The 15,708-nt window shown below is 37.5% G+C and overlaps 1 protein-coding gene across 4 annotated transcripts in view; it reads right to left on the reverse strand.

Annotated features, from left to right (window-relative positions):
- Positions 1 to 469: 469 nt before the first annotated feature.
- slc6a4a (solute carrier family 6 member 4a) overlaps positions 470 to 15,708 on the reverse strand; it is a 56,738-nt gene continuing 41,499 nt past the window's right edge. For all 4 annotated transcript variants that reach the window (XM_051930851.1, XM_028806678.2, XM_051930850.1 and 1 more), the window contains 4 exons: positions 14,197 to 14,296; positions 13,784 to 13,884; positions 11,231 to 11,398; positions 470 to 3,575 (listed from right to left, as the gene is read on the reverse strand). In XM_051930851.1, the coding sequence (XP_051786811.1) occupies positions 3,498 to 3,575; positions 11,231 to 11,398; positions 13,784 to 13,884; positions 14,197 to 14,296 (447 nt within the window). In that variant the 3' untranslated portion in view covers positions 470 to 3,497. The remainder of the gene's footprint in view (positions 3,576 to 11,230; positions 11,399 to 13,783; positions 13,885 to 14,196; positions 14,297 to 15,708) is intronic.

Here is a 15,708-nt window from a genome sequence, read left to right on the forward strand (position 1 = left end):
GAAAACTGGAGCACCCAGAGAAAAATTGGCAAGGAGAATTTGTAAATTCCACACAGATCATGACCAGTACAGGATCTGAGTCCAGTCTTCTTGAGCGGAGCTATAGAACAGCAGCACTGATTACTTTGTCACTCTAGTAAAATAATCATATCTGGTCAATTAGCTAAGATGACAGAAGAAAAATTTGATGTTATTGTTGATTCACGTCAAGACTTTGAGACTTATAGTCAGCTAGGCACACTGTAGTCAAAATCTGTTGTTAGCAATTGATTTTTCCAAGATTAAGTTTTAATTAAAAAGGCATCTGACCCTTGTTCAGTTCTGTAATACTAATTTGAAACATCTATATTTTATTCTGTTTCATATTAAAATTACATGACTAGTTGTACATTGGGTTATATTCAAATTCAGAGTAATTGCTGTCTTTCATTGTTTCTGTAGCAGTTTAGACAAAAATAATTCTGCTTCCTTCAACATAGATCATTTTTATTTGTTTCGATAATGAGATACAGTTGAAATTTTCACAAAAGACTAGGACAGATGCTTTGAACATTTTCACACATCACTGATAACAAATGAGAACTTGTTGATAAATACAGACAGGTCTTTATGCATAACAGACTCATATATAAAGAAGAAACACATGATCCTTATACTGTACACATATTTTAAGACTGGCATTTTCCGTTGGGATACTAGAACTCATTCTTTGCTGTAACAGCATCATTTACATACAGTACATTACCACACACACACACACATATGTATATGCAGATTCACACATTCAACACTTAGTTATGTTCTTTGTTATAATAACACATTGCTGACATTGGTTTGGTTAGTCACTAATGCACAGGAATTCTATACATCTGTTGTCTGTGATCTTATTGCTGTTATTTGTCAGTACAATAACATATTAGATAGTGGACTTAAAAGTTTTTGAAGAGGTTGTGGGTTTCTTTGTATTTTTGTTTTTGGAATGGATTTTGTTAATATTAACACCACTGCATTATGTGATGAGATCCTTAATAGACTTCTCCTTGCTTTGCATTTTTTAATAGTAAGTTAATAATTGTAGAAGCACTTTGTTGCCATAAAATGAGAACAGTTACCATCTTAGATTTTTTCCTGTAATGCATATTTTTACATCTGGTAAATAGTATTAAAGGTTAGACCTTTTAATGTACAGTGAACAGGTAAAATGTAATTTTTTATATTGGTTCTACAAGTGTGTTGATTAATTTGTTTTAAGCTAAACTCATCTCTAAGCCAGCAGCAGGTTTATATATACAGATTTTATCTACCTGAACCAGACAAAGCCTTTGTGTATGTGCATTAACACACATTTGATTGTTTTCTACCCCTCCACAAAGGGCAAGAATAAAATGTCATTTAGTGCAGAAAGCTGGGAAGTAGAAGACATTAGCTATTTCTGTTGAACTTTCTGTGGTTGTCTCCTACCTTGTAAAAAGAAGACAGATTTTATTTGTTTAAAAACAATTGATTTAAATAAATTGCATATCATTCAAGGTCTTACCAAGGTAAAGTAACACATAGTAAATTTCTGATTTCAGCACCAACAGTAAATCTAGCTTTTTGTGGGCCAAGGATGGTTTGTGGCTAGATATGAATTTAGATTTAAATGAAAAGAGCAGGAGCAGCAGGTCTTCATTGAATTGAGCAAACCCAAGGGAACACTATCCTGATGTTTCGTTGGTCTTTTAATAGGTGATGAAGTAGGCAGATAAAGGAATTGAAGGTTTTTTGAGTCTTTTAGACGATGAGAGATCATGTCATTGCAAAGCTTACATAAGGCACATAAAAAGGGAAACGCACAGATTGAGATAAGTTTGTCTCGTTACTGTTTACTAGGTGCACAAGTGGCTGTACTGAAAGTAAATTTTGATCACACCTCGGTGTGAGAGGATGGAAGATGAAAAGATTGTCAAAGTCTGCTTAACTTTCAGCATCATATTTTTCAGTTAATACCATTATTCAGTAATACTCACTTTATGTCTGTATCGATGGAAGTACTCCTGATATGAAGGACAATTACATCCTCAATGTAAATAGTAATACATTCCAGGAAGAATAATTTTACTTTGATAACAGTATATCAAAGTGAGGGCCTCATTGCTGGCACCAGACATATCAAAAGTGGCAGCTTTAGAAAATAGTCGTGATAGGAATTGTACAGGTAAAGAGCATCAAGCAGCTACTGCTGTACAATACTAGCTTTCCGTGAGCATTACTGTTCCTAACATTATACTTGTATGTTTTGATACACTAGTAACGTATGCATTTTAAGGTTGAATGGAGAGAGCAATGGTTCCAACATAAATTCATGCAGCTAGCGAAATGATTTGCTAAATTTGTTGACTAGAACACAGTAACCAAATGCAGAACTGCTTTTAGTTTTACCAGTATCCAAAACGGTGGCTTGTGCATATCAAGATATACTACACAATTAACATTCAGCTGTTTAGAGGGATTTAGCAATCGACATGTTTGCTTGCAGTTGGAACTGTAACATGTGGTTCATTTAGCTAAAGGTGGACTGAAATTTAAGTAATACTATTACTTTACTCTAAGTTAAACTCTGAATCCTAGATCAGAAATAACTGAATGGTTTATTGGTAATAAACGTGACAGTCGAGGGAAGTAAATTTCTCATCTTCCAACGTGGAGATCAATTGCACGTCAACATTTCTTTGGTTGACCACATAAAGAGGACATATGTGTGTGGCAAATACAAACACATGTACATGAGGCCTGCAGCTGTTTACTCATTTTCCTATGTAAATTACAGGCAGATAGATGGAAACAAAACTATATCTACAAAAGGTTCCATGAAAACAAAAAGAAAAAATTCATAAAATGCCATGCTTACTTTTTTCTGGATAGGGTATTGTCTCAAGTACAGTGCACAAGATATGAATGAGACAAATTTAGAGACATTTGTTTAGCTGAGCATTAATTTGTTTAAAACGTGTGGATATATACATATAAAAATCAGAATTACTTTCCTGTTCAGGCTATAGTCATTCATTCTGACAACAAGTGGATGTTATATACTGTAGCTATGTAAAACACATCACTAATGTTGCTGTTTGGAAATACTTAAATAGATAAAGCAATGCTCACATTTCATTATACTTTTTAAACACATACCTACAGATAAGCATTCTGTACTACATGGACTTGATGAGAGAAAATACCCAAACAACTTGCATGCCAGGTGGCCAAGTAAACTGCCCATTGTCCAGAAATACTCATGGGCTCAAAAACAAAAAGTAAAGTGAGCCTATTCTGCAGCTGTCCTCCACTCCTCTCTGTCCCTTTTCCCCCTCTGATGGCAGGAGCAGCGGCAAGTTTCCAAGTGAGGGTCGCAGTCCAGCATGTACTCGTAGTGCTGGGTTTGGATTTGCCTTGAGTTTGACCCTCTTTGGCTGTGCTGTAAATGTAATCATGTATTTATGCACATCGTGGCTCCCACTTTACACTGCATTGGTGATGATGATGTCACAGTGTTGGGCCTGGGCTCCAGGCTGTGGAGTTATGCTCTTTAGTAGACGCTGTGGATAGAAGAAAATCTTTAAGGGGTGATTGAAAGCAACTTAAAGATGGCAGCTCACTATTCTTGAGCCGAGTCTGTCTCGCTTCATTTAAGGGAATAGTACTACATCTAACACCACCTGTAACCTATTTGAATCCGTCAGTCAGCTTTGCACCATGCTTATATACAGCTGTTTACACTGGGTATAATGGGGGGTGAGGGTTAATTCATTCTCTAAATTCTGCAAGCCTTTCAAATGTAACCTTGACTTCTTCTGGGTAACAGATGTGCATAGGTTGTTCAGCCCATGTTGTTCTCTTCTTGTAACTGGTTGGGTAGCTAAGTGGAGTCCCTCTAAGAATAAATCTAAGTTCATTAACCCTTTTACCAAAGATACCAGCACTCCTGTGGCCTTTGTAATTTTACTCATGCCCTTTTGACAGCAGCTTCCTCTTAATTTATTCAAAGCCCATCGCTCAGTTTCAGTGGTTGTCATTGCAGTCCACCCTCTCATTCCCTTCAGTGAAATCTGTGCTATCTTCCACAGGACATCCTAAGTTCCAAGTAGTAATTTACAGTTAGATATCTGTCTGATGCCCCATGCAGGCCTGTGTTTCATTCTTTTAGAATACAGAATCACTTTTTTTTTTTTTGCAATTTTTCTTACTTTGGAACAGACAGCAAGTGGTTAAGTACATTCTGGTTCACAATTTATGAATGTGTATACAGTATATTAATTGTCTAGGACCTTTGCACCCAGTTTAATCAAATAAGAACAAATATGCTTATCTTTAGTGTGGTTAAGAAGGCAAACATCATTTTTTGAAAATGCTTGTCACACATTTGGCCAGAAGAGATCAAAGCTGGGCTTGCTGCCCATCCAGCAAATCTAGGCAGCAATGCAAGTTGTCAGCCAGTTCCTTGGAATACTTCAATGTTCTAACCTAGACTTTTAAGTCCACTTAAAATTTGGGATTTTTTGAAGCTACTATCATCCATTTCTTTTTAGCTGCTTTGTAGAACTTGTCACCCATCTACAGTTTAGTGTAAAAATGATAGTAGTTTTAAAACTGATAATGAAGTAACCCCTTTATTTGATCTATTCATTAATCTGTTTTCCACACCTGCTTATTACAGTCTAGAACTTGCACTAGAAGGGTTGGTGGGCTGGATGGAATGAGGGGAGGCTGGTTTGTCGAACTCTAGCCAAGCAAAATTGAACTTAAAGCAGGAACCATCACTGCATTATACTACATTACAGGACACATAGCAAACAAATCAATCTACCGGTAAGTTAAATCAGTTTGCCAGAAAATCCTGCTTAATTTAATTACTGTCACTGTGGGTAGAATTGCAACATGAATTGCAAGAGGAGCTAGAATGTATGTTTATGAACCAGTGTTTTTTCTCAGGGGAAAAAAAAAACCTATACAGTAATCATCTTTTAAATTATTATTAAGAGGATGTTTTAAGTAGTGTCTTACCTGGTACTCTTTTAATGGGAAACTGTTGTATTGTATTAGCATATCAATTTAGTCTATTCTAGCTAAATCAAAAGCAGCTTCTTGAGCTAAGGGTAGTGTCATTCAAAAGCTAGACTAACATATCAGCATTCTCAGTGGTGGCATACATCTATCTTGTCTGCATTTCTTTTCATACTTCAGTTACAGGTTCTATTTTTTTTTTTCAACCATTAGAGCCTTCTGGAAGGAGCCATGTTTTCTCAATGCATGAAAGAAAAATTTTACTAAAGTCTGAGGTCAGGCTTGATCCAGAACTGACCTTTAGGAGTGTAATGCACATCTTGTTTTACAGGTAATTCCTCTAAAAACACAAGTGTTTTTTTCACTCTGCTGTCTTCATGTCTCAGCTTTCGTAGCTAGATTTTGCTATTGGAAAAGCCACTGCTTTGACAAATGTGATTTTCATTGTCAATTCACTATCTCTGGATTGAATCATCCTTATCACGTATTGTCTTACTTGGTGAATGCACCATTAATTCTTATAGAGTTTTGAACCCATTTAATTGTTTTTATTAATCTATCCCAACTTGTCTATGAATTATTTGGCATAATATTATTACTATTGAGCAGCAGGTCAACATTCACTGTTCTTTCCTCTACCCTCATTAGTGTTTTCCTATCATACCTATTATAAAGTTGTAACATAAGGTTGTGTTTAGTTGAAACAAAAGCCTGCTTAAAGGCTCTGTTCAATAAATTATTTGATAGTGAAAAGCTTCCACCTTAGGAAGAGCAGCAGGACTGATTTTGGAAGGCAATAGGAGACTAAAAATACAGTAGAGACAGAGAGAGATGAAGCTGTTGGCTTTGTAACATTAACTAAGGGAAAAAACTGTCCAATCAGAAGAATGTTATCCAATGCAAAGTGGCAAGAATCCTAGGGTAGAATGCAAGACCATGACAGAGCAGCTCCTTAAAACCATGTCAAAGTTTACTATCAGTTTTACACAGTTTACCCATAGTGTAGAAACAACACTATACAATAAATTACATTTTGAAAGACGGACATCGGAGACATGATGAGTGCTTACCAAACTATCCTCAGCCTCATGTCACTGGTCCAGATGTATGAACAACTCCTTTTCCCCAGATGCTCCCAACAAGTAAGAGTAAAACCCGCTCAAGAGGCTTCTGTGCTGTCACCCATGTTGATTTTATGTCACCTCAGTGACCGTTCTGATGCCTATCACCATTGGCCAGGTTTTACAAAGTAGAGAATAATTACCTTTGCTCGATATCCTCATGTAAATGGAATAGTTGCTTTAAATTTGATTAACAAGCTTTAGTGTTTATTATCTCCAAAAATAGAAGAAAGTGTGGGCATAACAGATGGTGTACTCTATGTAAATATTATGTATACTGTTTTTTTTTTTTTCTTCTCTATTGGGAAACTAATATTATTTTAGTTAACTTTAGTTCTCAGTAAACACAAAGTCCTATTGATAGCTTCCGTGCATGAGGGAAAGGTAAGCAGTGTACCTTCCTTCTTTGTTTGAATAAGAATTATTAAAGTCATGCAAGCCTCTCATACAGGTAGACATTCATGGATTAGAAGTGGAATATTACAACAGATGTAGCCCGTAGAGAGAGAGAGAGAGAGAGAGAAAAAAAAAAAAAACGTACTAAATGGGGAAAAGTAATGGCACTGAAATACTGATTTGCCTTTTTTTCCTCCCACCTCTTCAATGTCCTTTTTTAAACTGCTTTCCCAAATTTCAGTTGTCCTGCAGTTAATCCAAACATAGGTTTATTTGTAGGATTAAAAATTGTTTTCTGAGATTGTGCGGTAAGGATTAACGGAAGTTTAGAAGCTGGCAGTAGAGAGCAGCGATGTGTTACATGTTCATTAGCACAGGCAAGTAAGAGTTCTACTGTACTTGTAAACATGACAATAATCGCTCTATAATAATATCTAGGGAGTCTTGTAGTTGGTCAGCTATCCAGAAATATTCACACATCGTCGAGTTGTACAACTTGGGTTTCCACCTGTATAAAAGTTATGCTAAAGTTTTAGATGGATACTGTATCACACTGTCTGCCTAATATCTTATTTTAGTGAGGGTAAAAGTTGCAGTAAAGAAAGAAAGTGTCTATTCTTGTGAATTGTTAAGTGTGTAGAAGATGAACATATCGTCAAAAGGTGTAAAGGTAAAGATGAAATATCCTTTACAGGATTTTAAACAAAGAATTTTGTGTTATTTTTTGTTTTGTATAATTGTACAGTGAAAAAAGGAAGGGAGCACCTTGCAAATGTTTGAGCACCCCCAAGAGCTATGAGGTCTCGGATAACTTTGACCAAAGTGTCAGACCTTAATTAGCTCATTAGGGCTAGGAAAGGCCAGGTGATGCACATTTCAAAGCTGTATAAATACTCTGGACTCTTCAAACCTCATCCCAACCTGGGGCTCCTCTAAGAAGCTGCCTAGCCCTCTAAAAAATAAAATAATGGATGCCTGCAAAGCATTTGCAGGTAGCCGCTTCCTCCGCTCGGAATGAAATTAAGAAATGGTAGTTAACAGGAACGGTGGAAGTCAAGTTGAGATCTGGAAGACCATGAAAATATTCTAAGAGAACTGTTTGTGGGATTGTTAGAAAGGAAAATCAGAACCCTTGTTTGACTACAGAAGTCCTTCAGGAAGATTTAGCAGACTGGTGGTGCACTGATACCTGCTCAAATATGCCTTTTTCGGAGGAATCAACAGAAGAGCAACTTTCTTGCCTCCTAGCCACAAACTTTGGCTTCGCTCACCAAACAGGCCTGCGCCAAGCGCTAGCCTCTCTGCGGTTCTGCCACTGGCGTATGGGGATGCGGATGTACAATTTAAACAGATTATTTTCATGGGAATTGTTACATATCCATAATAGAACTAACTATTTTACATTACAGCGAATAATTAACCATATTAAAAAATAGTAAAATGTAATAATTTGAAAGTAAATTGTTTCATATTGCGTTAGTTATTCGTTGTGTAATACAATTTCATTCTGTTTGGCTTTGAAATTAACACGCAAATACTTTATAAACGTACACTTTTACTGTAAAACTTAAGTAAAAACAGTTTTTTCAATAAAATTTTTGTCAATATCGCATTGAATTTTGATTGCATGTTTGGACTTGCATTGTGTCAATACAACGTGTAACTGCCCATGATTGAATTTTGTTTCTTTCTCTCTAATAAATAAAATGACTTTTTCCAATGTTTGTCTCTGTGATTTGTTAACATTTTAATACGAATTTTGTTGTCTTATGTTATCCACAGAAGATGTACTACATTACCTTTCTTGGATACATCCTTCTTTCTACATTAATTTATGTGGTGGAAGACTGGACGGTGTTAACGGTTGTAGATATTCTACAGAATATTGTAAGTTGATGTTTTCATCTTCCGCAGGATCACCACCAACTGTTTCAGCATAGTCTATTGATACGCATTTAACCAATTTGCCATGTACAGTTAGGTCCATAAATATTTGGACAGAGACAACTTTTTTCTAATTTTGGTTCTGTACATTACCACAATGAATTTTAAATGAAACAACTCAGATGCAGTTGAAGTGCAGACTTTCAGCTTTAATTCAGTGGGGTGAACAAAACGATTGCATAAAAATGTGAGGCAACTAAAGCATTTTTTTTTTAACACAATCCCTTCATTTCAGGGGCTCAAAAGTAATTGGACAATTGACTCAAAGGCTATTTCATGGGCAGGTGTGGGCAAGTCCGTCGTTATGTCATGATCAATTAAGCAGATAAAAGGCCTGGAGTTGATTTTGAGGTGTGGTGCTTGCATGTGGAAGATTTTGCTGTGAACAGACAACATACGGTCAAAGGAGCTCTCCATGCAGGTGAAAGAAGCCATCCGTAAGCTGCGAAAACAGAAAAAACCCATCCGAGAAATTGCTACAATATTCCGAGTGGCAAAATCTACAGTTTGGTACATCCTGAGAAAGAAAGCAAGCAAGCACTGGTGAACTCAGCAACGCAAAAAGACCTGGACGTCCACGGAAGACAACAGTGGTGGATGATTGCAGAATCATTTCCATGGTGAAGAGAAACCCCTTCACAACAGCCAACCAAGTGAACAACACTCTCCAGGGGGTACGCGTATCGATATCCAAGTCTACCGTAAAGAGAAGACTGCATGAAAGTAAATACAGAGGGTGCACTACAAGGTGCAAGCCACTCATAAGCCTCAAGAATAGAACGGCTAGATTGGACTTTGCTAAAGAACATCTAAAAAAGCCAGCAGAGTTCTGGAAAAACATTCTTTGGACAGATGAAACCAAGATCAACCTCTACCAGAATGATAGCAAGAAAAAAGTATGGAGAAGGCGTGGAACAGCTCATTATCCAAAGCATACCACATCATCTGTAAAACACGATGGAGGCAGTGTGATGGCTTGGGCGTGCATGGCTGCCAGTGGCCCTGGGACACTAGTGTTTATTGATGATGTGACACAGGACAGAAGCAGCCGAATTAATTCTGAGGTATTCAGAGACAAACTGTCTGCTCAAATCCAGCTAAATGCACTCAAATTGATTGGGTGGCATTTCATGATACAGATGGACAATGACCCAAGACATACAGCTAAAGCAACCCAAGAGTTTATTAAAGCAAAGAAGTGGAAAATTCTTGAATGGCCAAGTCAGTCACCTGATCTTAACCCAATTGAGCATGCATTTCACTTGAAGACTAAACTTCGGGCTGAAAGGCCCACAAACAAACAGCAACTGAAAGCCGCTGTAGTAAAGGCCTGGCAGAGCATCAAAAAGGAGGAAACCCAGCATCTGGTGATGTCCATGAGTTCAAGACTTCAGGCTGTCATTGCCAGCAAAGGGTTTTCAACCAAGTATTAGAAATTAACATTTTATTTCCAGTTCTTTAATTTGTCCAATTATTTTTGAGCCCCTGAAATGAAGGGATTGTGTTAAAAAATGCTTTAGTTGCTTCACATTTTTATGCAATCGTTTTGTTCACCCCACTGAATTAAAGCTGAAAGTCTGCACTTCAACTGCATCTGAGTTGTTTCATTTAAAATTCATTGTGGTAATGTACAGAACCAAAATAAGAAAAAAGTTGTCTCTGTCCAAATATTTATGGACCTAACTGTAACTGATTGACAACTTGGGCGTAAATTTGTTTGACTTCATCGTTTCTCAGTGCTAGGATTGCCCGTGTACTCATTTCTTCTGTTGATAACCCTTTGTGATGAAATTCTTCAATAAGATTTGGAGATAATACGTCTTCTTTAATTGGGAACTTAAAGTGAGGAAAACATTAAAATTTATAAGAGCTGAGAGAGCAGGAACTGTGTCTGTCAAAAGCATTCACACGAATGACAGGTGAGAGGACCGTGTGCTTGGTTGAATATGGTTGAGAGGAGGGCATGACTTGAAAAAAATCTCATGGCCAAAGTCTCGTCTCGCGGGACTTGAAAAAATCTCTTGAAAACAGTCTCATCTCCTCTTAGGATTTTTTTTAATATAATACAGAGATTAAATAACCACAAAATGTATGCAGGCTGCTGAACTGTATTAGATGTGTGTGAAAGGGGGACATAAAACTTCTAAACAATAGCTAACTATTGGCAAAGAATGGGCAGCATGTGGCTAAGGTGGGACCACTATATAACAAAAGAATATTTACCTCCCAAGTGCACTGCTATAATAGAAAATGCTAGAAATTAAGCAATGTACAAATGGTGTAAATTATGTGGGGATTAATAGATACACCTCAGCATTTTTTTTTATTTTTCCTTTACAAAGTGACATGCAAGAATGAACTGAAACATTAAATGTCAACATCCTGTGACAATGTGAATTATATCACAGGGATTTTTTTTTCTGTTCAAAAAGTCTGAAGGTGCGTCTCAGTAAAAAAACCCTTGAACTGATAATGTTTAACAGATATGGTGGCTGTGTGAAGTATTTTTTAATGAATACAGTATATTTAAGATAAAATATTCCTAAAAAGGAAATTTTTATACTGGATACTTTCTTCCCAATCAAAGTAAAATAAGACTACTGGAGAGGTACCCAGAATGTTTGTTACTTACTGGTTTTTGACCAAACTCCATTGTTTAGTTGCAAGTATTTCTGTGCTAACACAGAGTGATGACATTTTTAATAATGTGCAAAACTGACAGCACCTACCTGTTTTAATGTGCCCGGCGTAACAGCAATGATATACAACATATATGCAGGAACGCAGATGAATGAGGAAACTCCAATACAGTAGCCGAGTACTGTGGTCCAAGGAGGGTAGTCATAATCAAACAGCTTGACATTTGGAGGATAGATCACAAAACTGACAATAATGAACTGCACCCCAAGAGAAAGAGAGAGAAAGAGACAAGGAATTTAGTGTTAAGCAATGGCCTTTTAGTGTCTTCTGATGATTCTGGATTTTGTAGTCACACAATTGTTTCTGCCCGTGGTGTGTGTGTGTGTTTTCTTTTTCTTTCAACAGATTTATTCTCACTGAAATGTTGAAATTTATTCTGCATTGGACGTATATATTGAAGTGTTGATAGTGTTACTGAGACAGGATGGTCACCTTAGCTGTACTTCCCTCCATTTATTTTTGTTTTTGTAAAAATTTTCCTCATATTGTATTACCTAATAATCAAAAAAAAAATAGCACTTTAAAGCAGTGGTTCTCAGCCACGGCCTGCGCTGTAAATATCTACATCTGTTGATTACTGAAAAAAAAAACTAGGCACAGTAAAATGCCCCAGATCTGACTCCATTTCCCCCACCAGAATTTTGAAGAGATACTACAGAAATTTTAAGAACACCGAGTTTAACCCTGGATTTAAAACTTAAAAAAAGGAATCTGATACACTTTGCTGGCTGGTACTGCCAATGCAAGCTTTATGAATATAAGGATAGTCTTAAAATTTGGATCCACCCAACTCCAAACTAGAGATGCAGTTAAAATGTTAAGTATTTCACTGAAAGATGGTAAATTAGAAGGAAGGCAGAGTGATGGCATCCAAGGGCAATGAGAGAGAATATACTGTATGTCACACAACCTCACATTACAGAGCTTCACAGTCCCCATATGTTGCTGAAATGGAAATGGCTTCAATATTATAATAAGGCTTCTTATATTCTTTTCTTTAGAAAGCTTTACATAAGGCTTTACATGCATAGTGCACAAGTATTTATGTAACGCACTACTTCACTTAGTACTTCTCTGTCATGTGCTGTAATACTTTAGTGGCTTAATACAATTGTACAACATTAAAGGTTATTTTTTCTAAGATTTTCTGCTCATAGGAGTATCCTGAATGAAACGTGTCAGAAGTTTTCTCATTTGTTGGCAAACTTTAATGCAAACTAAATATGTTGAAAACTCAAATTTGGAAAGAGAGAGAGAGAGAGAGAGAGATAGAATTAAGACTTTACAGAAGCTCAAGATAAACAGAACTATTATAACAAATAATAACAACATCACCATCCTCAAAAAAAAAAAAACAACACACACCTTCAATGATAATGATAAGATGCAGATCATTTAGTGTTCATAATTCCATATAAATTGTACTTTACTGGGTGGTCAGGCAAGCATTTCAGATGGCAGTTAATTTATCAAACCATTGATGGCTGCTAACAACTGGAATATGAAAAACAACTCTGTAGGAAGCAAAGTTATATCTGAGGTATGTTAGATATTCCTCTAAAACTGATAGATGACTAAAGGCAATGCGCTGCTATTTAATTCGGAGTGCTTTACCTGCACAATTGGAAATCAGCCTTTTGGACATTGAAAAATAGTACCCTGCTGGTCAAAACTAATAATCCCTTTATGGCTGCAGTGTACCCATCTTAGATGCTACATCCAGCAGGATAACGCGCCATGTCATAAAGTTCAAATAATTTCAAACTGGTTTCTTAAATATGACAATGAGTTCACTGTACTCAAATGGCCTCCTCAGTCACCAGATCTCAATCCAATAAAGCACCTTGAGGATTTGGTGGAACGGGATATTTGCATCATGGATGTGCAGCCAACAAATCTGCAGTAACTGGACCAAAGTCCTCGAGGAATTCCAGCATCTTGCTGAAACTATGCCACGTTAGATCTGAAGGCAAAAGGGGGTCCAATCTGGTACTAGCAAGGGGTACCTATGTGTATCTAACAATAATAAAGTAAATATTTACTTAATATGGGGCGGCACGGTGGCGCAGTGGGTAGCGCTGCTGCCTCGCAGTTGGGTGATCTGGGGACCTGGGTTCGCTTCCCGGGTCCTCCCTGCGTGGAGTTTGCATGTTCTCCCCGTGTCTGCGTGGGTTTCCTCCAGGCGCTCCGGTTTCCTCCCACAGTCCAAAGACATGCAGGTTAGGTGGATTGGCGATTCTAAATTGGCCCTAGTGTGTGCTTGGTGTGTGGGTGTGTTTGTGTGTGTCCTGCGGTGGGTTGGCACCCTGCCCAGGATTGGTTCCTGCCTTGTGCCCTGTGTTGGCTGGGATTGGCTCCAGCAGATCCCCGTGACCCTGTGTTTGGATTCAGTGGGTTGGAAAATGGATGGATGGATGGATGGATGGATTTACTTAATATTCAAACTACTATGATGGCAAGAATTATAAAATAACAATGGGCCCACCCTTTTCTTGGCTAGTACACTAACCTATAGGAGATTTAAATTCTCAAGATTCCTTAGCATACTATATATACTGAGCTATGCAGATACACTTTCTTACCAACAGAAAGATAGGACTGATTGCTACCCAACAGATTTTCCAATACCAGCCAGGGCTGAAGCCCAGCATTGCTTCAATGTCTCGGCAAAAGCGAGGCATCCCTACAGACAAAAAAAAAAGTCAAGATTTCACAATTACAGTGTGTTTCTTATTAGCCCCGTCTCTCATATGCCATAGAACTCAGGCACTCCCAGTAGGTCAGCCTCATCAGAATTATCAGAGACCTTACAGGAAGGGAGAGGAAATTTCTGAAGGACCCCCCGCAAACCTCTACAAGCAGGCAAAATAACTAGCATGACACATTAAAACAAACAGTTAAGAGGCAGTACTAAGGTCATAAGGAAACTATTAAGCTTGTCCTTCGTATTTATTGACAGTTTTAGATGGTGTAAAATATGAACTGTAGATCTTACCATAAAACCAAGAAACTGCGATGACTTCAAGGAAGACAACAGTGATGACAGCTGCACCTGTGGCATATTCTTCAAAAAGTTTGACCACATAAGCACCTCCCTGGGGGTCAGGAGAAAGAGCATCAGTTTAAAAATTCCTGCTGTCAAAGTAGGGAATTTCCAACCCATCTGAGTGCTGTCTTGTAGCATCTAGAGGCTAGATTTTCTTAATACAGTATATACAGTACTCGTATATATGTTAATTGAGCATCTCAAATACGGAGCTTGTCCAGGTGTGTGTCTAACAGACACCTGCTCAGGAATTCTTTCGTACAACAGAGTGCGAGGATACAATCCAAGATTTTCCTATGAAAAGAGATGTATGTGATCCAGGTTAGAGATATTGAAGCTATCTATGTATAAGGTGGTGTCAATGTTAAAATTGCACATTCTTTATTTTTGCAACTATGATGCTGATGCTGACTCCATCATGCTATTGGTCATATCTTGCTATTAATGAACTATGTGATGTACTTTCAGTTAAAATTATGTGTTGGCTCGGATTACTATTTTGGTCTTGTGCTTTAGCATGAATTGCCTTGTTGCTTTGAATTATATAAGGCAACTTTTGACGATGTGCTCTGTAAAAGGTGCAATAGAAATACTGAGACAAATTACAGAGGATTGAATTCTCCCTCCATAAGGCAGCACAAATTGGAGCTAAAACGAATTGTAGCTTATAAAATATACGAGTGCTTTTGCATAGCATTCTCTCCATCTGCCACATGAACCCACATTCAGAAGAGTCAAGATATTCCTCTTGACAGTACAAGTCTATGAAATAAGAGTATAGAAGAACAGAAATTAGAGAAGACAGCAGTGTTTGGTGGTTCAGGATACTCGGCATGGATCTGCCTACAAGAAGAAAACTTTCAAACACCTTGATATTTTAGAGAGATTTTGTTCATGCTATTATATAAAAAAATCCTGGGATGAGATGAGATTTTTAAGCCTGGGACGAGACGTGACTTTTTCAGAGAGATACTTTCAAGTCCCACACGACGAGACTTTGTGCCAACAGATTTAACCATGCCCAGGGTCGGAAACAAAAGACAAAGAGTAGATGAGTAGAACGTTGTAAAGAATTCAAAAATGTTGGCGTGATACACATGGAGAGCAGGTTAGAGATAATGAAAGTACTAAAATTTGAAAGTCTCAAAAAAATGATTGTAAAGATCGCATTAGTGAAAATAAACGGAAATTATTATTCTGTGAAATAATGGAACAGCGAAAAGAGATCGAATGTATTGTTCGGATTTAAACTTTAAGTCAGAGACTTGTAGATCGGCCAATTCGTGTTGCCATCAGGGAAAAGTAGTGTTTCTTCCCAATGAAGAGAATTAAAAGATTTGTTGTTTGGTGAAAGTGAAATCCACATATGCGAGCGGCAGAGACGTGAAGTTGCTGGCGCATAGTGCACGCCGGGGGTTGTCAAGCAAAGTGAGCAGGGAGCCCCCTAGTAAGATAAAAGAA

This window comes from Erpetoichthys calabaricus, chromosome 8 (assembly GCF_900747795.2).
Source record: "Erpetoichthys calabaricus chromosome 8, fErpCal1.3, whole genome shotgun sequence".
NCBI lineage: Eukaryota > Metazoa > Chordata > Cladistia > Polypteriformes > Polypteridae > Erpetoichthys > Erpetoichthys calabaricus.